Source organism: Bombina bombina, chromosome 5, assembly GCF_027579735.1.
Source record: "Bombina bombina isolate aBomBom1 chromosome 5, aBomBom1.pri, whole genome shotgun sequence".
Lineage (NCBI taxonomy): Eukaryota > Metazoa > Chordata > Amphibia > Anura > Bombinatoridae > Bombina > Bombina bombina.
Genome location: NC_069503.1, coordinates 297,189,059 through 297,212,259, shown reverse-complemented (window position 1 = coordinate 297,212,259; position 23,201 = coordinate 297,189,059). Strand labels below are relative to the sequence as shown.

The 23,201-nt window shown below is 37.2% G+C and overlaps 1 protein-coding gene across 3 annotated transcripts in view; it reads right to left on the bottom strand.

Moving 5' to 3' along the window:
- LOC128660289 (probable acyl-CoA dehydrogenase 6) overlaps nt 1–3,242 on the bottom strand; it is a 754,599-nt gene extending 751,357 nt beyond the window's left edge. For 2 of the 3 annotated variants that reach the window (XM_053714055.1, XM_053714057.1), the window contains exons 1-2: nt 2,766–2,858; nt 2,315–2,516 (exon numbers count right to left, since the gene is read on the bottom strand). In XM_053714055.1, the coding sequence (XP_053570030.1) occupies nt 2,315–2,488 (174 nt within the window). In that variant the 5' untranslated portion in view covers nt 2,489–2,516; nt 2,766–2,858. Of the gene's footprint in view, nt 1–2,314; nt 2,517–2,765; nt 2,859–3,188 lie in introns of those variants that run through there. The other variant, XM_053714056.1, reaches the window with a different exon arrangement.
- Between the last annotated feature and the right edge of the window lie 19,959 nt (nt 3,243–23,201).

The window sequence follows — 23,201 nt, the reverse complement described above, 5'->3', positions numbered from 1 at the left end:
AATCATTTCAATACATTAACCCTTACCGTGCACTACATAGAACACGGGAACACGGATATATTTCTGTGTATTAGACTCTCATTTTGATAATACTGGTGGTGCTGGTGTATATACACACACACATTTTGTGATTGGCTGATGGCTGTCACATGATGCAGGAGGGGTAAGGAAATTGGAACAAACTTTGAAATTTGTCAGAGAAAAAAAAAAAATTGTACTACTTATTAGAAATTCTGACCAATTGCTTTTTGTCTTTGATGATTATGCAATTCTGCCATATTTAAAAAGGAAATAAAACCCACAATTTACTTCAACTATTAAATTGTCTTTGTTTTCTTGCTATCCGTTGTTGAAAAGCAAAGATGTACTGTAATTTAGAAGCATGCACGTGTCTGCACTACTATATGGCAGCAGTTTTGCAACAATGTTATACATTAGCAAGAGCAGCACTATTTCCTGTCATGTAGTGCGCCAGACATGTGCATGCTACTTATGTCTTCAACAAAGAACAACAAGAGAATTACATAAATTTGATACTAGAAGTAAATTGGAAACTTTTTTAAAACTGTATTCTCTATTTGAATCGTGAAAGTAAAATTTTTTGGGTTAATGGTCCTTTATGCAAGAGTTTTTACAGCACTCTATGGGTCCCATGTACTAAATGGTGGGTGGACCAGGTTCCCGACTTGGGAACCTGTCCTTATGCCTTATCAACATGTTGCTTGTGAAACACCGCAAAAAAAAAAAAGAAAAACGCCCAAGTGCAGGCCCTGTCAATCACCCAAAACATGTTTAGGGTGTTTTTATCTCTTTCAACTCAGCGGTGGCAGAGAGGACAGGAAGCAGCAGTTGGATGACCCCTGCTGCTTAGATTGCAGAAAGCAGCGAGCCTGCCCCGCGGAGCCTCAAAAGCGTTGCCATTTGCCTCATTTTAGTGTCCATATGGGGGGTACTAGGATCTCAGAGTCCACAGTACCCTAAAAGTTACCTGATTGAACTTATGGCAATCATTTACCATCTAAAGGCTATGGTACCTCTCCCTTTTAGAGCATAATTCTTTCTGTCACATAAGGAGTATTATAAAGGGACATGTTCCAGTTCATTAGAGCATGGATTGTTTGCATTACTAGTTTAGTTTGTGTTTGACCTCCACAAGGGGTTAAAGAAACAGGTAAAGTCCTGCTTAGAGCTACAAGAGTTACAGCTCCTGACCAGGAAACAGCCAGTGATTAGCAGCTATGTGTGACTGATGCTCCTGATTTAGCTCAATGGCTGTGATCTGGTTGCAGACAGGATGTTATCTTTGTATTTAAAGGGACACTGAACCCAAATTTGTTCGTTTGTGATTCAGATAGAGCATGCAATTTTAAGCAACTTTATAATTTACTCCTATTAGCAAATGTTCCTCATTCTCTTGGTGTCTTTATTTGAAAAGAATGTAAGTTTAGATGACGGCCCATTTTTGGTGAACAACCTGGGTTATTCTTGCTGATTGGTGGATAAATTCATCCACCAATAAACAAAGCATGTCCAGGGTTCTGGACTTTCTTTTTCAAATAAAGAAAGCAAGAGAACAGAGAAAAATTGATAATAGGAGTAAATTAGAAAGTTGCTTAAAATTGCATGCTCTATCTGAATCACAAAAGAAAAAAAACTTGGGTTCAGTATCCCTTTAACCCATTTCACAGGTATACATAGTAAGGATCAGTGCCACAATTAAATGTTCTAATATTTATAGTTAAAGGAGCACTAAGCCCAACATTTCTTTTTCAAGATTCAGGTAGAGAATACGATTTTAAACAATTTTCCAATTTACTTCTAGTATCTAATTTGCTTAATTCTTTAGTTATCCTTTTTTGAAGAAATAATGCACATGAGTGAGCCAATCACACAGACATTTATGCACAGCCACCAATCAGTAGCTTATGAGCCTATCTAGATATGCTTTTCAGCAAAGGATATCAAGAGAATGAAGCAAACTAGATCATAGAAGTAAATTAGAAAGTTGTTTAAAATTGCATGTTCTCTCTAAATCATGAAAGAAAAAAATTGGGTTTCATGTTCCTTTAATAAAATTAGAATACACGGTGTAGGATGTATTTATAAAGGTAGGTAAATATTTGAGCCTCCCTGAAACACTGCTCTAAAAGAGCAAAACCAGAGGGCCATTAAAAGTCATGTGACCCACAGGAAGTACTTTCATTTGCTGCTGTCAGATACAAATCTTACACTATGTGTTTTGCTACTAAATGAATGATGCCATATACTTTGCGCAGCGTTGAATTAATAAATGATTCGTAACAGAGTAATTTACCTTCCTAACGGATGCCCTCAATGCATGGTGCTCCGGTGTGTATAAATGAGCACTCTGGCTGGCTTCAGCTGACTGGGAGAGAAGCCTTGGCAGACCCAGGAGGCAGGCTTTGCTTGGGTTCAGGTAGCTTCTCAGCCGGAGGACATGAAACAAGCTCAGAGCCATGGCAGCCATGATACGTCCTCTGTGTGTACACTATGACCTGCAGAGTAGAAAGGACACCATATGTTACACCGCACTTCCCAGCTCAGAGTCTAACACGATAACAGCGCTCTACAGTGCGCAGGCCATGAAAACTACAATTTCTTATATATAAACTACTGCATTATATTAAAATATATAATAAACATATTAACATTATGTACGGCATTTAATTCACATTAAAAGTGAGATGTCTGATGTGCACAACTGTAAAGTTTTTACTAAATAAACTCAAGTAGTAATCACTCACAGTATCAGTGCACTTTTAGTCAAGTAAACCGCAACGTCCAGGAAGCTCCTGACCCTGAGTGTACAGAGCTGTCATGTGACTTAGCGACGTATCTGCCGTAGCGTAAAGAGTCAGGGTCTTGTACTCGTTTTTTTTTTTTTTTATTTTACTCTAAAACAAATGCCAGGTGCATTAAATATCCCAGTGTAGTTCGGTTGTCACTAATAAAAATTATTTTAAGATATTGTTCTGTGCTACAAGTCTGTTGATACATCGACCCTTGTTTTTTTCTTTCTATGCACACAATACCTACAACAGTCTACATGTCTTATGGATAGTAGAAACATATTACTACCACTTATAACATTTTCTAGAAGTATTTTTGCAAACAGAAGCATGTGTAATTAGATTTAAACATGCATGGCTGTGAGAAAAGCCTGTTACCTTCAGTTAGCACACTGTGTGTATGTCCTGCTAGCTGGAAGCACTGTATACCAACGCTGTTGTGGACCTGTTAGAGATAAAAAAAAAATGTAACTGGGGAAGCACTTTAGACCATGGACACACTTTTGTTTATGATGAGGCCAATAACCTTGGCATTCCTAAAAATGAATATTGAAGGTTTATCTGGTCATATCAAAGTAAGGAGTTAAAAAATCAAGTTTGCCATAAAAAAAATATTAGTATTATACATTTTTAGCAATGAGACTCTAAATCAACTTTGTAAAATCAATTCTGCTGATTACTGATGGAATTTAAAGACTTGAGCAATCTTGCACAAAATACAGTTAAACTAATATTGTGCCACTTTCCAAAATGCAGTGCCTGAAATAACTTCAAGCAGGCTTGTACTTATTCCAGAGCTGATGTAACGTTGTACCTTGTGCAATGGCCTTTGGCTTTAGTTATGTTTTGATTAGCTATAGTTCTCATGTACTGTGCAGTTTTATTATGCAAGCAGCCACCTGTCTGAAACAAATAAATGGCTAAAGTTCAATGCTGTCCATTTGACCTCAGGACATCTCATATAGGTCAGCCCTTCTCTTACAAGAGAGCCAACAGGATCATGTATATAAGAGGATGTCACACTGGTTATTAGATACTAATAGAAAGAGAAATTTGAGGATGAAGGTTAGCATCCAGACTTCCTTGTACAGCATATTTAATAATATTTACCAAAGCTTTGCAGCAATTTGTCTGCAACAAAGTTGCCCAATGAAATAAATAAACAAAATTACGTAATCCATGTAAAACAGCCAAGCTGTATAAAGGTGAAGCCATTTCATTACTGAGTACACTTGGACTTCAATAATGTTAGCTCTCATAGTTCCCTCTTTCTGCTTCTCAACAATGTCCTAAAAAAACAGACTCTTTGAATTCAATTATCATTCGTTTGGATTTGTGTGGTATTATTAAAGAGTGTAGATGTAGCAGAAAGGCAAGATAACCTGTTCTTTATAACTTTGTTCTTATGTGATATGAAGGCTAGTGATTTTATTTGGGGAATTTTATCTGTCTATTGTTTTTTTTGGCTGGGTTTTTTTCTGTACATCTCTATGACCTAGAGAATGCACTAATTATATGTCTTATATTGTGTTAACTACCACAACTGGAAAACATCCCAGCAGTTTTGTAAGAGCAATTATATACTGTAGATCCATGCTTCATATGCCATATATGAAGGCACATTAAAGTAACAACAAATTATCCATCTTAGTAGAACAGGTAATTTATTTTCTCACCAACTGTCAAAATTAAATTCTATTTTAAGGTATGTTAAGGAAAAATACTTAGTGCCTCTCCACACAAAGATACATGCATGTTGGAGTTTCAATTCATGAGTACCCACATTCTCCTATTCAGCACACTACTTGTGCCACAACTTCAGTTACCAGGCTTTGAAAGTCTCAGATTACAACTCTTCAATGCAAGAACATGCACCAATGCCTTCTTGAGTGAAGTTTCCTGGCTTCTGTTGAGGTTAATGCAGTCAGGCGCTACTCATTTTCTAATCCTACAGGCAGTGCAGAGTGAGCCAGCATAACAATTGCAGAGACAACAGCCTCAAGACAGCAGGTATGAGGGTTAAAAAAGTTGTGATGAATGGGATATGCACCTAGAATAAGAGTAATGTTTGCCCATATAGGATTTGCAGGGACACCGCCCTTTTCTGAGGGTAGATTCTTGGGCATAACATAAGTTGCAAGTAACATGCACTTTGTGTGTGAATACAAATGGTATGTACAGGTTGCTAGGATCATGCTTTATGTCTTATGTTTGGCACCAAGATGGCACACAGAGGTCACTGGGACCTTGCACCTGGTAGTGGGACAAATGTATGGACATAGAGCAGGTATGTAGAGGTTGCTGGGACCGTGCTTGATGTCTGATGTTTGGCACTCAGATGGCGCACAGAGGTCACTGGGACCTTGCACCTGGTAGTGGGACAAATGTATGGACATAGAGCAGGTATGTAGAGGTTGCTGGGACCGTGCTTGATGTCTGATGTTTGGCAATCAGATGGCGCACAGAGGTCACTGGGACCTTCCACCTGGTAGTGGGACAAATGTATGGATGTAGAGCAGGTATGTAGAGGTTGCTGGGACCGTGCTTCATGTCTGATGTTTGGCACTTAGATGGCACACAGAGGATACTAGTACCCTGCACCTGGTAATAGGAGAAATGTATGGGAGTAGAGCAGGCTGCCTGATGTCTGATATTTGGGCACATCATTGACATGCACAGGTTGCCAGAAACAATCATCCTTTCTATATTTATATATATATATATACAAACACACACACACACACAGTATATATATATATATATAAATATATATATATATATTTTCTATGCATTATTTAGAATATTTTACAGTATGTATGAGCGTAAGATCAATTCAACTTAGGTATGCAAGATTAAACGGCCATAATAGTCAAAAAATGAAATGCCTTTATTGGTTAGGGTAAGCGCTATTTTACTTACCTGCACGGGCGCCATGTTACCTTGCTAGTGAGCCCGGCCGTGCTAACTCTGACGTGTAGGCTGCACTATTCTTTGCCCCTTCCCTTCCACCTACATTCAAGGAGTGAGCTAAATTGCAACACCCAATCAAGTGGTAATCACATAAATTATAAAGACATCACACACTGCCATATAACTTCCTATGAAACCCTTCAGAACTTGGTTATTCTAGTGACAAGTCATAAGTAATCCCAGGTCTTGGTTTTCCTGGCTCTCCAGTTCATCCTACCTGCATCCAGCCCTTTGTTTCCTGATGTCATCTGACTCCCTGAACTTGGACTAAATAGTATTCTGCTCAGAGACCACTGATATTACAGGATATACAATAGTATCAGGGGGTCGATCCGATATAAAGCGTCGCCCGCAAAAGCCGGCGACACCAATATTTACGCTGATTTGGTATCCTATATACGGCGTAACCTAGAAGTTACGCGCGTATATTTCTGCCGTCGCCCGTAGTTTTTTGGGCCATAGGCAGGTATACCAAACCAGCGCAGTTTGGTATCCAATATGCAGCGTAAGGACTTACGTGGCGAAAATGGAGAAAACGTACTCCATTTTCACCTCGCCACAAAAAGCAGCCGTAGTAAGCCTTACGCTGACTATTGGAGCCCCGTAACTTCCTAAACTGGCTGCTAAAATAAACCTAACACCTAACGCATGCGCAATGTCTATCTCCCTGTCAACCGCGATCTGCTAAAATAAACCTAACACCTAACGCATGCGCAATGTCTATCTCCCTGTCAACCGCGATCCCCACCCCCCCGAAATCCCTAATAAAGTTATTACCCCCTAAACCGCCGCTCCCGGACCCCGCCGCCATCTACATAAACTAACCCCCTACTGTGAGCCTCTAAAACCGCCGCCATCTACCTTATCTATCCCCTAATCTGACCCCTTACACCGCCGCCACCTATATAAAAATTATTAACCCCTAATCTAATCCCCCTATACCGCCGCCAGCTATATTAATATTATTAACCCCTAATGTAAGCCCCTTACACCGCCGCCATCTCTATTAAAATGATTAACCCCTAATTTAATCTACCTACCCCGCCGCCAGCTATATTATCTATATTAACCCTAAGTATATTATAGTTAATATAGGTATTACATTATATATATTAACTATATTAACCCTAATTATATTAGGGTTAATATAGTTACTATAGTATTTATATTAACTATATTAACTCTATCTAACCCTAACTAAATTTATATTAAATTAATCTAATTCATTTATAAACTAAAATATTCCTATTTAAATCTAAATACTTCAGCCAATCAGATTGAGCTCGCATTCTATTGGCTGTTCCGATCAGCCAATAGAATGCGAGCTCAATCTGATTGGCTGATTGGATCAGCCAATCGGATTGAACTTGAATCTGATTGGCTGATTCAATCAGCCAATCAGATTTTTTTAACTTAATTCCGATTGGCTGATAGAATCCTATCAGCCAATCGGAATTCGGCGGACGCCATCTTGGATGACGTCATTTAAAGGTACCTCATTCCAAGTTCAGCAGTCGGCCGGGATGGATGCTATGCGGCGGCGGAGCGAAGAAAGAAGATTGAAGATGCCGCCGGAAGAATGAAGACTTTGCTGCCGCTTGGAGGAAGACGTCGCCGGAGGAAGAATTCTTCTTTGCCGCTTGGAGGAAGACATCGCCCGGATCGGATCAGGAGTTCGGCCCGGTGTGGTGAAGACAAGGTAGGGAGATCTTCAGGGGGTAGTGTTAGGCTTTTTTAAGGGGGGTTTGGGTGGGTTTAGAATAGGGGTATGTGGGTGGTGGGTTGTAATGGGGGGGGGGGGATTGTATTTGTTGAATGCAAAAGAGCTGAATTCTTTGGGGCATGCCCCACAAAAGGCCCTTTTAAGGGCTGGTAAGGTAAAGAGCTTTGAAATTTGTTTAATTTAGAATAGGGCAGGGATTTTTTTTTATTTTGGGGGTTTATTATTTTATTAGGGGGCTTAGAATAGGTGTAATTAGCTTAAAAATCTTGTAATCTTTTTTTTATTTTTTGTAATTTAGTGTTTGTTTTTTTTTGTAATTTAGTTTAGTTAATTTAATTGTATTTTTAGATAGATGTTTGTAGTTTATTAAATTTATTGATAGTGTAGGTGTATTTGTAACTTAGGTTAGGATTTATTTTACAGGTAATTGGGTAATTATTTTAACTAGGTAGATATTAAATAGTTAATAACTATTTAATATCTATTATACCTAGTTAAAATAATTAACAATTTACCTGTAAAATAAATATTAACCCTAACATAGCTACAATGTAATTATTAATTATATTGTAGCTATCTTAGGGTTTATTTTATAGGTAAGTATTTAGATTTAAATAGGTATATTTTAGTTTATAAATTAATTAGATTAATTTAATATAAATTTAGTTAGGGTTAGATAGAGTTAATATAGTTAATATAAATACTATAGTAACTATATTAACCCTAATATAATTAGGGTTAATATAGTTAATATATATAATGTAATACCTATATTAACTATAATATACTTAGGGTTAATATAGATAATATAGCTGGCGGCGGGGTAGGTAGATTAAATTAGGGGTTAATCATTTTAATAGAGATGGCGGCGGTGTAAGGGGCTTACATTAGGGGTTAATAATTTTAATATAGATGGCGGCGGTGTTAGGGGCTCACTTTAGGGGGTTATAGATATAATATAGCTGGCGGCGGGGTACGGGAGCGGCGGTTTAGGGGTTAATAACTTTATTAGGTTGCGGCGGGGTAAAGGAGCGGCGGTTTAGGGGTTAATAGCTTTTTTATTGTTAGGATAGTGAGGGGGGATAGCGGATAGAGGGTTAGACGTGTCGGGCTATGTTAGGGAGGCGTGTTAGACAGTGCGGGCTATGTTAGGTAGGCGTGTTAGACAGTGCGGGTGTTTTAAACTTTAGTCAGGTTTTATAGGCGCCGGCAGTTTCTAACGTGCCGCAAGTCACTGGCGACGCCAGAAATTTGTACTTGCGCAGATTTCTGGACATCGCTGGTTTGTGAGACTTACGGCACGTTAGCATCTGACGGCGACTTATATGGGATGGCTCGAGTTGTGAGCTGAAACTGCGGGCGACGCCGGTCTCCTCGCTTGCGCCGCAAACTGCGATCTATATCGGATCGCGCCCCAGGTATTTAAATATATATTTGATTGAGTAGAACAACTGGCTTGATAGAGTTACAGTTTGAATCATACAATGTGTTTTTAACTCGAGTTTTGTATTTGAATCATATTGTTTTAATAAAAGTTATGTTTTATGAGATGATTTGTACTGTCCCTTTTTCTGTAAAGTAATAATCATTGGGAGACAGAAGTGCTACTTTTTAGTCTATACTGTCTTTTTAGCAATATTAGTACCCATGCACAGCACTCTATCCTTAGTTTAATTCACTCCTGAGAGTTCAATATTCAAATGAAAGAGGGTACTACCACAGTATATTAGTTTGGTGCCATTGGATTCAGTGACTAGCTGGGGTAAAAGGCTTTAAAAACACAGTAGTGCAGGGTCAATAGTCTTAAACTCTAACAAATTAGAGCATGTAATTTTTCAACTATTATGGCCCTTTAAGTTTTACATGCTGTGTACATGCCCACATCCTCATGTCCCACAGTGGGCAAGCTTTTCCTATCAATGGTACCCACCCAGGGTGCAGCCTCTTTTAGCTCACTTGTTCCTTTTACAAAAAAGTACTTTCCTGCAGCTGGGACCATGCTTCTAGTATTATATCTGATGTTTGTGAACAAGCTAGTTAACATAAGTTGCATATCAGCTGAGGTAGTTTAGTCATATAAATGTTTTATATTTGTCTCCCCAGGCTAATTGCTCTTAAAGAGTGTGGTTTGTCAATAAAGAAATGACTCTACTAATATAGAGCACATTATTTTTCACTTTCTATGTTCTTTGGCAGCAGAGGCGTAACTAGAAACCACAGGGCCCAGGTGCAAGAATCTAAGAAGGCCCCCCCCCCACCCCCAAAAAAAGTGAATTTGATACATATCTTCTTTTTTTTTAACATTTAACGTAGAAAAAATAAATTGAATCAGATTACATGTCTGCAAAAGGAGGTACCCTGTGGCCACAGTCTGTGAGATGATCTGACCACCTATTACTGTATATAGTGACACTGTTTAACCCACCAGTACTGTATATAGTGAGTCAGTGACACAGTCTGTAATCTGCCGGTGAGATGGCTGGCCTGACCCTACCCGCCCCAGTACATTATAAAGTGACCACAGCAGTCTGTGACATAGTCCAGCCCCCCCGTACTATATATAGTGGTACTGTATATTGACACTGTTTACCCCATCTCCCCATGCTGTAGTAACAAGGTCTGTAATTTGCTGGATCCACAAACATACACACACACACACATACATGCATAAATACACACAGTCACATACAAGGTGGCCCTCGTTTTACAACGGTTCAATTTACACCGTTTCAGAATAACAACCTTTTTTTCCAGTCATGTGACTGCTATTGAAAAGCATTGAGAAGCAGTGCATTTATTAAAATAGCCAGTAGGTGGAGCTGTCCGCTTGTGTTGCAGCAAAGCCAAGCAAGCTGAAATTAATCAGTTTAACCAGACCTGAGCTATCGAGCAGATTTCAAAGGAACAAGATCTTCCTGTCTATAAATCAGTCCAGATTGGAATGCATAGAAAGAACTGTTTGCAGAAAAATTTAAGTGAAGTCTGTGTTGTGTGATTATTGTCTTAGGTTCATAATGCTGTTTAGCAAATGTTTTTGTTCATTTAACTTAGTTTAATTATATATTCTGTGTTGTGTGATTATTTTGTAAGGTTTATAATGCTGTTTAGTATTTAAAGTCTTCATTTCAAAGCTTTAAAACTAATGTATTAGGTGTTACTTATGACAAATTTGAGAGGGGCCTGGAACCTATCTCCCTCACTTCCCATTGACTTACATTATAAACTGGGTTTCAATTTACAACGGTGTCGATTTACAACCATTCCTTCTGGAACCTAACCCCGGCGTAAACTGAGGGCTACCTGTACATACACATACATGCATAAATACACACACAGTCACATACACACACACACACACACACACACACACATACATGCATAAATACACACACAGTCACATACATACATACACACACATACATGCATAAATACACACACAGTCACATACATACATACACACACAAACATACACACACACACGTGTGCATAAATACACACAGTCACATACATACATACACACACACACACACACACACACACATACATGCATAAATACACACACAGTCACATACATACATACACACATGCATGCATAAATACACACATAGTCACATACATACATACACACACATACATGCATAAATACACACACAGTCACATACATACATACACACACAAACATACACACACACACACGTGCATAAATACACACACAGTCACATATATACATACACACACACATACATGCATAAATACACACACAGTCACATACAAACACACACACACACACATACATGCATAAATACACACACAGTCACATACATACATACACACACAAACATACACACACACGTGTGCATAAATACACACACAGTCACATACATACACACACATAAACACCAATGGGTAAACTAATCCCTGTAGTCAGAGACACTAGTAAAACATCATGTCACACTCGCATGATATCAGTGCAGGCAGTGGCTGGTCAACTTTGTTTTTTTTTAGCTGGGCCCCCACCCTTGGGGGCCCAGTCACAATTGCGACCTCTGCACCCCCTGTAGTTTTGCCCATGCTTGGCAGATAAAAAGACAAATGGGTATATTTATTAAGGAGCGGGTGCTCGCCTGAAGCGGATGTCAAGAAGCAGCGGTTGCAAGACCACTGATCCTTAACCTCTCCACAACCTTTCAGGTGGCGGACTGAAATCATCCCGATCTGATCCGATCGGTATGATTGACACCGGCCTATTGTCCGCAAGTATGCAGGGGTCGGCATTGCACAAGCATTTCACAAGAAATGCTTGTGCAATGTTAAATGCCGACATTAGCGAGGTCGAGCGGACATGATTTGCTACAGCGAATCATGTCCATTCGACCTTTAACAAATCTACGCCAAAGCATATGTTTAATTAAAGGTACAGTCTACACTAAAATGCTATTGTTTAAAAAGATAGATAATGCCTTTACTACCCATTCCCCAGCATTGCACAACGAACATTGTTATATTAATATACTTTATAACATTCAAACCTCTAAATTTCTGCTTGTTTCTAAGCTACTACAGATAGCCTCTTAATCACGTGCTTTTTTATTTGCTTTTCACAACAGGAGACTGCAGTTCATGTGGGCCATATAGATAACATTGTGTTAACACCTGAGGAGTTTTTTTTAGATTTAGCACAACACAATACTAAATGGAAGTCAATAGATAATAAATAAATAATAAATAAAAAGTAATGTGATCAGGGGGCTGTCAGAAGGTGCTTCGATAGAAGGTAATCACAGAGGTAAAAATTATATTAATATAACTGTGTTGGTTATGCAAAACTGGGGAATGGGTAAAAAGGGATTATCTATCTTTTACAACAATAAAAATTATATTGTAGACTGTCCCTTAAAGGGACATTATACACTCATTTTTTCTTTGCATAAATGTTTTGTAGATAATCTATTTATATAGCCCATAAAGTTTTTTTTTTTAATTAATGTATAGTTTTGCTTATTTTTAAATAACATTGCTCTGATTTTCAGACTCCTAACCAAGCCCCAAAGTTTTATGTGAATACGCTCGACTACCTACTCCAGCTTGCTCCTGTTTGTGTAAAGGGTCTTTTCATATGCAAAAGAAGGGGGGGGGGGGGGGGGGGGAGTGTCTTATTTGCCACTTGCAGTGGGCTTTCCAGCTACCTTTTCAACAGAGGTAAACTGACAGCTTCTAAGTAAGTTTTTAAACAGTTTTATACTGAATTTTTAGATCAGTATCTGTGCATATTATTCTTTATAGTAGTGTCTATTACATGCAGTTATATGAAAATGAGTGTATACTGTCCCTTTAAAGCATCATATGCATAACTATAGATGCCCATTGAAAATGTGGTAGGCAGCATTTGTTGCAGACATGGAATAAAATACTGCAGGTGTATGAGTCCTTACATGAAATGAGGTATCCAAATTGTATGCCAGTTTAGGATCTTTCTGCCACAAAATAGGTATTTATGTTAAATGAACAGTCGGTGCAGATGAATTGCGTAATCAGAAAATGCATAATAGAAAGACAATGCAATAACACTTACTCTGAATTTATATATCAGTAGTAGATTGTTTTCTGAAAAATGTCAAACCTGCTTCCATTTTTTCCACTCCCTGTATCATGGGACAGCAATTAGCCAATCACACACTCATATATGTATATACTGTGAACTCTTGCACATGCTCAGTAGGAGCTGATGTCTGAGAAAATATGCACAGAAAAAGATTAAATTATGAAAGTTGCATTTTTTCCATGTAATCACTTTTTCCAAGGTTGAGATGTTTTGGTTAATGCTGTGAATCCTACATTGTACACAGACTTTAAGAAACAGATCTGCAATAAAAGATTCCACTTAGAATGACTTACTCATTACCACATCTATGACATTTGGTTGCAAAAAACAGTTCCATAAAAAATGTTCTAACACATTTTAAGAGCTTTTACTTTTTAAGGTTAATCTCCCTTTAAGTGTTTAGTAATATTTTATAAAATTAATCAGAAACCACACAAAATATAATTAGCGCTAAAATATCTATCTCGGAGAGGAAGAAAGACAAATAAAGGGACTTCAACAAGAATGATATTACCAATCATTGCTTAAAAAATGTCAATGCCAAGTTCAGTAACAATACCAATAGTAATGGACTTAGAAATTTCTGTCTCAACGAGAAACAAAACTTGGGTGGTAACGATACCTCTTGAGAAAGCCCGACCGGCGTCAGGAGAAACGCGTTGAGGGAACCTTTGTCTTAACACCATTAGCAGTGCAATTCACCTTTGTCCCAGAGTAGCTATAGAGATCACAAAGACTGAACCTGTGACACGTATGGAACCTAAAAAAGGCTGTTTGGGAGATTCCGCAGGAGCTTACCAGACTCTGTTTCTTGAGACATGTTTTTTTTTCACTGATATCCAGTATGTGCATATGTTACAGCGCTTGCTGTTTGTTGTAATAAAATTTGACTTGAGTCGAAGTTTGCGCTCTTGTTTTTTATCTTGTATAAAATAAAGCAGATATTTTATATTCAAATTAACTTTCATCTAATTAAAAATAAACTCTTTGTGCTATGCTGATAATACATTTTACGATAAATAAGAATGTGATTTGACATTAGAAAATGAAGATGATAATACTGTAGGCAAAGACATTATTTAACCCCTATAATTATCTTACCAACACTTGAGACATCCACTGGGACACAGTCTGATTGGAACCTTAAATGCTTAGATTGATTAAAATGCAGAAGCAGAAATATGTATATTCAACTAGAAGCGTGACTCTAAGCCCCCAATCTCTTTCCTTGATTGCAATTTTTAATTTTATAAAATATGATTCATGATGGTCAGTAAAACAGTGTATAAAAAAGGAAAAGCTGTAGAAAATATGAGGCTAAGTCTTCAGCCTTCAATCATCAAATGGTAAATGGTTTGAGCTTTTTGTGGAAAGCACTTCCTGTGTTAACATTATATTTTTTAGTTTTGCTCTGAAAGATTTTTGGCCATGAATGTTAACTGAAATGTTGCCACAATCACTCAGAATTTATAGTAAGCAAAATCATTTGACAGATATTTTAAAAAAAGTTAAACAATTCATGAGCTACAATATCTACATAAGTATATATACCATATAGAGAACTGTTATTTTACTAGTACCATTTTCAGGGTTTCCTACTAGTAAACACCCCTTGAAAAGTGTATAAAACATATTTCTTTTATTTCTTTTGCTGTGATCAATTAAAGGGACATGAAATCTAAACATTTTCTTTCATGATTCAGATAGAAAATTTTAGAAACAACATTCGAAGTTACTTCTTTTATCTAATTTGCTTTATTATGTTAGTATCCTTTGTTGAAAAGCATAGCTCCCAATAGTGCATTGTTGCCCCTTCAATAAAGGATACTAAGAGAATGAAGCAAAATAGATAATATAAGCAAACTGGAAAGTTGTTTGAAATTGTATGTTCTGTTTGAATCATTAAATTAAATTGTTGGGTTTCATGTCCCTTTAAGGGCATATATGAATGAGCTAGCTCCTGCACTGTTCTAAGCAATCACTTTTTAGAAAGTTGCAGTGTCTTGCAAAATGCAATACGTACTCCAGTCTTTATGTGTGCAGTGGGATAAAAAAGAATATCATTTTTAAATTAATTGCAGCATAATAAACAAAATAAATATAAAATATATTATATAGTTTTTATTATGATTAAATGGACATTAAACTTGCGAGTAAATCCTCCATAACATGTTTAACCATGTGTACTAACAAAATGTTATCTACTTTCATTATATTTTTTTGTGTGGATTTCATTCAATTTACAGTTTAAAGTTGTTATTTTTACAGAGCATGAAGTAACTGCAACATTCTACACAGTGATTGTTTAGTTAATACAGAAGCTCATTAATATCTGCTACTCGTCAGCTACTGTAATGAAGATAAGATAAACAGTAATCAAAGGTTTCTTAATGAGTATGTGGATATATTCTCCATATATAAATAAAATACTTTAAAGGGGTGTATAATTCAAAATTACGCTATCATGATTAAAATGCAGTGAAAAAAAATGTACTTGTTATCAAATGTACTTTTTTGCTTGGTACCTTTTGCTGAAAATTAAGGGACACTAAAGTAAAAATTAAACTTTCATAACTTGGATAAAGCACACAATTTAAAAAACCTTTTCAGTATACTTCCATTATCAAAATGTGCACATTATTTTTATATGCACACTTTCTGAGGCTCCAGCTCCTACTGAGCATGTGCAAATGTGCAGAGTATGTACGTATATGATGTATATTTTGTTATTGGCTAATTGCTGTCACATGATACAGGGGGAGGGAAAATTGAAAGTTGCCAGAAAGTATTCTACTGCTCATATTAAATTGAAAGTAACTGCAATTGCATTGTCTTTTTATTGTGCAATTGTTATTTATTAAATTCTACTTGTTACTTTACATGAGTAGATACCTAGGTAAGCAGCTCAACTCATAGCCTGGTGAACCTGTCTTCAGCATTAAATGGCAGCATTGTTATACATAAAGTACACATTCCTGAGTTTACCTCAGTATCTTCTCATGTAAAGGAGCTAAGGACACCAAGAATTAAAGGAAATTTGAAAATAGATGTGACCCGGAACGTTTTCTTAAAATTGTAAGCTTTATCTGAATAATGAATCAGGCTTCCTCCAATCACGGCATTGCCTCAGGCAATGATTCCCCTGGGGGGAAGCCATGATTGGAGGATGCCGTATTCGTCATTGTTGACGTATGAAGTGACGAGCGTCAGGAGGGGGAAAAAGAAGTTGTTATTACCATTAAGAGAATTGTTTCTGTATTTAAAGGGACACTGAACTCAATTTTTTTCTGTCATAATTCAGATAGAGCATGCAATTTTAAGCAACTTTCTAATTTACTCCTATTATCAAATTTTCTTCATTCTCTTGGTATCTTTATTTGAGAAAAAAAAATGTAAGTTTAGATGCCTGCCCATTTTTGGTGAACAACCTGGGTTGTTCTTGCTGATTGGTGGATAAAGTCACCCACCAATAAACAAGTGCTGTACAGGGTCTGCACCAAAAATTGGCGGGCTCCTTAGCTTAGATGCCTTCTTTTTCAAATAAAGATAGCAAGAGAACGACGAAAAAATAATAATAGGAGTAAATTAGAAAGTTGCTTAAAATTGCTGCTTTATCTGAATTATGAAAGAAAAAAATTGGGTTCAGTGTCCCTTTAATTTGAAGGGATATACATGCATGAGCTGAGAGATATATGTCCTGTATTTTAGTTTCCAGCTCTAGGTAGAGCATATTTTCACTTATTACAAAGAAGTCTATTCGGGAGAAAGTTTTATGTGTCTTAGATTCACAAGTATACGTTTTACTATCTGGGTTATGGGTGCGCCTTATGTCTTTAAGTTTGAGACTCTTAAAGAAATTATTAAGAAACCTAGCTTCCCTGTTATAACTTCTAGGGGCTTTAACTTCCAGCCTATCCAGTCATTTTCTGTTTCATTAGTCACTCTAAGTTTTGCTGGGTATAAAATTGAGGCTCGCATACCTATTTTAATTAGTTGCGTGCATAATGGTGAAAGTTGTTGTCTTTTAGTCGAAGTATCAGAAGAGAAATCTTGAAAGAGTAAAATATTATTTTCCCCAATTTTATGTGATGCTGTTTATCTGTATTGTCTGAGAATGTTCATTTTGATTTGGAAGTATAAGTATTTAATTAACACTGTCCATTTTTTAACCTTATCTCTCCCTTCGTCTCTAGGTGTCCCTATTCTATGTGCTCTTTTCACTAGTGTAGTGTTATTCTACATCTGAACCTCTAGCTCTCTTGGGAGTATGACTGAAGCAAAGTGTAATAGATCCAAATATTCGGGGAGTTCAGGAAGGCCTATCACCCTAAGATTGTTTCTTCTTGACCTATCCACCAGCTCCTCTACTTTGAGCTGGAGGGATTGAATTCTGTGTTCATTAATTGTAATCTTTTGAGCTTGGGAATTTGTCATGTCCTCTAAATCTGAAACTCTATTATCTACCTCTAGTATTCTAGCTGAGAATTGTCTTACTTCAGCTGTGAGCTCTGAGAGATCTTTCCTAAGGCTGTCAAATTTGGTAGAATCATTTCCAGGATTTGTTTGCTTAATCTCTTGAGTGCTAACGACGGCTCTGAGCCGTCGCAAATTGTCTCACTCAGGTGCTAACGACGGCTCAGAGCCGTCGCTAGCACTCTCCCTCCTTGAGGGAGAGCTGGAGGCTTCCACCGCTCCTACCCCGGTGATCGGGCCTGTATAGTGACAGGCATCACCGGGGCTTCACGTTTTGGAGCAATGATGTGATGACATCACTGCACAATTTTATTTAAAATGGGCAATGCAAAAGATAGGGAATCTCCTGTATCTCAGGTATCTAAGCAGCTACAGACCCCCAAGACCCACGGTTGGACAGGTAATCGCCAGTCTTGGGGATCTGTAAAAAAAAAAAGCTCAGCTTAGCACCCAGGTGGGAAAGTGCTTAGCACTCAAAGGGTTAAATTCTGAGGGTCAATTACAACGTGTGGAAAAGAAGGTTCCATTGTATTGTTTAGAGAAGTATCTGTGGTGTTTTTACTTTTTTTCTCTTTGTGTTTAATAGACATCCCTGGTGATTTAGGCTTAGTGCTGGTAATATATTTTTCCATTCGTGTTACGGAAAAAAAAAGGGAATGGAGGGATGTATGTGAGTCCTGCCCTTAGTGCTTACATACCAAAAAAAGGCAAGAGTAAAAATAATCAGTGAAAAAGAGGTGCGATCTTGCACCTCTTGTGCTCCCTACCACCAGTAGCGGCTCTGCTGCGGCTTTCCTGCTCTATTGCTTAGCCCAGCGAAGACTATTGTAAGCCTCTGCCGGGGATGGTGTCAGCGTTGGGTATACCACGCCGCCCTCACCTCTTGTCTCATCCAGGGGTCCTGGAGGCTGTCAGTTGCCAGGCAGCTGTCTTTTCACCAGGTACTGTGTTGTTCTCCGCTTGTTAGAGGGCTGGTTTGCGGTGTGCTTTGGGACGTCAGGGCAGGGAGGCCTCTCTTTCAGGAGGACATAGCCCTTGTGATAAGGCCTTCTATCGGCACTTGTGCTCTAGGATCGGTAGCACCAGTCTTTCCCTGTGTCAGAAATCCTGGCGGTGTGCTGTTTCTTCCGCCACGGATTAGAACGACTCAGGGCAGATAGTGTAGCACTCACTCTGCTTTCGAGTGCTAGATTGACCTTTTGATTAATTGTTAATGGAAATTTTAATTTTGGTTTTAATGTCCTGTTTAATATGTAAAACTAAAGCTTAATTTGACAATATCTATTTTTGTATGCTTCTTTTTGAATTGAGGGCAAATTTGCTTTTGTGGTACCTACCTAATATTGGGCCAGATTACAAGTGGTACACTATTGCTCTAACTGAATTCAAAGTAATCTTTTAATGCAAGCAGGTAAGCGTACATACAAATTGAAAGTAAAAAGTTACCCTGCATTAGGTTTTGTTTGTACGCTAACTTTTTACTTTCAACTTGTATGCACGCTAACAGGACTTCAGATATTGCAACCGCATTGACTTCTTCACCACATATACTTCAATGGAGCATGCTTTAAAAAAACAAACACTTATCACGCACGTGCTAACCCAATGCCATGTAAGACGTACAGTGCTAAACCCAAAGGCAGTTATACATATTTTACATTCCAACGTTCTTCATGTGTATTTTTATGTATTTTTAAATATATATTTCTATATATTTCAGTTTTTTTGTTGTTGTTTTCTTTTTAAATATTTATCTAGACCTATAAATATACAGGTATAGATATATACAGATATATATAGACATACATATTAAGAAATACTAAAAACATTTTCTTCTAAGTGAAGAACATTGGAATGTAAAATATTTACAGTAAATGCATAGTTAAACACATAAAATATAAAAAAATGTTAAAAAGTATATTTCAAGTTTTATGGTATTTTACTGGAAAGGGCTTCAAGGTGCATATATTTGTGTATATCTGTAGGTATACAGTATACTTATATAAACACATAAATAAACATGTATTATATACAGTTGTGCTCATACGTTTACATACCCTGGCAGAAGTTATGATTTCTTGGCCATTTTTCAGAGAATATGAATAATAACACAACATTTTTTCTTTCACTCATGGTTAGTGTTTGGCTGAAGCCATTTATTATCAATCAACGGTGTTTACTCTTTTTAAATCATAATGACAACATAAACTACCCAAATGACCCTGATCAAAAGTTTACATACCCTGGTGATTTTGGCCTGATAACATGCACACAAGTTGACACAAAGGGGTTTGAATGGCTATTAAAGGTAACCATCCTCACCTGTGATCTGTTTGCTTGCAATTAGTGTGTGTGTATAAAAGGTCAATGAGTTTCTGGACTCCTGACAGACCCTTGCATCTTTCATCCAGTGCTGCACTGACGATTCTGGAGTCATGGGGAAAGCAAAAGAATTGTCAAAGGGTCTGCGGGAAAAAGTAGTTGAACTGAATAAAACAGGAAAAGGATCTAAAAAGATATTCAAGGAATTGAGAACGCAAATCAGCAGTGTTCAAACTCTAATAAAGAAGTGGAAAATGAGGGGTTCTGTTGAAACCAAACCACGGTCAGGTAGACCAACTAAAATTTCAGCCACAACTGCCAGGAAAATTGTTCGGGATGCAAAGACAAACCCACAAATAACTTCAGGTGAAATACAGGACATGTGGTGTGGCTGTTTCAAGATGCACAATAAGGAGGCACTTGAAGAAAGATGGGCTGCATGGTTGAGTCGCCAGAAGAAAGCAATTACTACACAAATGCCACAAAGTATCCCACTTATAATACGCCAAACAGCACAGAGACAAGCCTCAAACCTTCTGGCACAAAGTCATTTGGAGTGATGAGACTAAAATTGAGCTTTTTGGCCACAACCATAAACGCTACATTTGGAGAGGAGTCAACAAGGCCTATGATGAAAGGTACACCATTCCTACTGTGAAACACGGAGGTGGATCGCTAATGTTTTGGGTATGTGTGAACTACAAAGGCACAGGAAATTTGGTCAGAATTGATGGCAAGATGAATGCAGTATGTTATCAAACAGAACCCCTCATTTTCCACTTCTTTATTAGAGTTTGAACACTGCTGATTTGCATTCTCAATTCCTTGGATATCTTTTTATATCCCTTTCCTGTTTTATACAGTTCAACTACCTTTTTCCCACAGATCCTTTGACAATTCTTTTTCTTTCCCCATGACTCAGAATCCAGAAACGTCAGTGCAGCAAAGGATGAAAGATGCAAGGGTCTGTCAGGAGTCCAGAAACTTATTGACCTTTTTTACACTCACACTAATTATAAGCAAGCAGATCAAAGGTGAGGATGGTTACCTTTAATAGCCATTCAAACCCCTTTGTGTCAACTTGTGTGCATGTTATCAGGCCAAAATCACCAGGATATGTAAACTTTGGATCAGGGTCATTTAGGTAGTTTCTGTTGCCATTATGATTAAAAAAGAGTAAACACAGTGATTGATAATAAATGGCTTCAGCCAAACACTAACCATGAGTGAAAGAGTTTTGTGTTATCATTCATAGTCTCTGAAAAATGGCCAAGAAATCATAAATTCTGCCAGCGTATGTAAACTTATGAGCACAACTGTACATATATTCACATATATATTAGACTTGTGCAGCTAAGAAAACATTTTCTGACTAATTTGTCTTAATGAATATTTGGGAAAATTAGTTTCCCAGAATATTCGATGGCTGCAATATTTGGTATTCTTTTTGTTTAAATCGAAACAAATACTGAATTTTAGTTAAACATTTACACTTTAGTTAAAATTTTCATTTTTCGTAAAAAGAAATGTAAATTTTCAAAGCTACAGGTGAAACATTTCACCTGTAGCTTTATACTTACCTTTTGCCAGCTGCAGTGCACGCTGTCCCAATCCTCTTCTTGCCAGAGCCCCAGCCGCACTAACAGCAGGCTTAATGCACTTGGCACTCAGGACCTGCACCTGGAGTCGACCACTCTAAGCCTCATGTTAGCGTGGCTGGGGCTTTGTTAGTGTGGCTGGGGCTTTGGCAAGAAGAGGATCAGATTAGTAAGCTCTCCAGCAAACTAAAGAGAAGTGTTAACCATTAAAAAACAAATAAGGAAACTAATGAATACTGAGGAATTTTGTCAGTATTTATTTGTTTTCTTTAAAATTCTTTGTGCATTGATTTATTGGGATAACGAAATGAATATCTGTTTTTCATTACGAATATGTATTAATAATGAAACAAATGCACATCTCTAATATATACACTCATACACATATATAAAAGGTATATAAATATTATATATATATATATATATATATATACAGTATATATATATATATATATATATATATATATATATATATATATATATATATATATATATATATATATATATATATATATATATATATATATATATATATATATATATATACAGTTGTGCTCATAAGTTTACATACCCTGGCTGAATTTATGATTTCTTGGCCATTTTTTCAGAGAAAGGTGACCATCCTCACCTGTGATGTTTGCTTGTAATTAGTGTGTATAAAAGGTCAATGAGTTTCTGGACTCCTGACAGACCCTTGCATCTTTCATCTAGTATTGCACTGATGTTTCTGGATTCTGAGTCATGGGGAAAGAAAAAGAATTGTCAAAGGATCTATGGGAAAAGGTAGTTGAACTGTATAAAACAGGAAAGGGATATAAAAAGATATCCAATGAATTGAGAATACAAATCAGCAGTGTTCAAACTCTAATTAAGAAGTGGAAAATGAGGTGTTCTGTTTGATAACATACTGCATACATCTTGCCATCAATTCTGACCAAATTTCCTGTGCCTTTGTAGCTCACACATCCCAACATCAGTGATCCACCTCTGTGTTTCACAGTAGGAATGGTGTACCTTTCATCATAGGCCTTGTTGACTCCTCTCCAAATGTAGCGTTTATGGTTGTGGCCAAAAAGCTCAATTTTGGTCTCATCACTCCAAATAACTTTATGCCAGAAGGTTTGAGGCTTGTCTCTGTGCTTTTTGGCGTATTATAAGTGGGATACTTTGTGGCATTTGCGTAGTAATGGCTTTCTTCGGTCGACTCGACCATGCAGCCCATCTTTCTTCAAGTGCCTCCTTATTGTGCATCTTGAAACAGCCACACGTCCTGTATTTTACCTGAAGTTATTTGTGGGTTTGTCTTTGCATCCCGAACAATTTTCCTGGCAGTTGTGGCTGAAATTTTAGTTGGTCTACCTGACCGTGGTTTGGTTTCAACAGAACCCCTCATTTTCCACTTCTTTATTAGAGTTTGAACACTGCTGATTTGCATTCTCAATTCCTTGTTGAATATATTTTTATATCCCTTTTCTGTTTTATTCAGTTTAACTACCTTTTCCCGCAGACCTTTTGAAAATTCTTTTGCTATATACTATTATTACGTTATTTGTAGAGCATATATATGTATAGATATCTACTGAAAGTAGTCCAATGAATTTTCATTAAAAAAATTGCTTATTTTACTACAGAACTGCATTATCCTCCTTAAAAAGGCATTACATTATTTTTTTGCTTATGTAAAGAGACCATTTATATTAAAC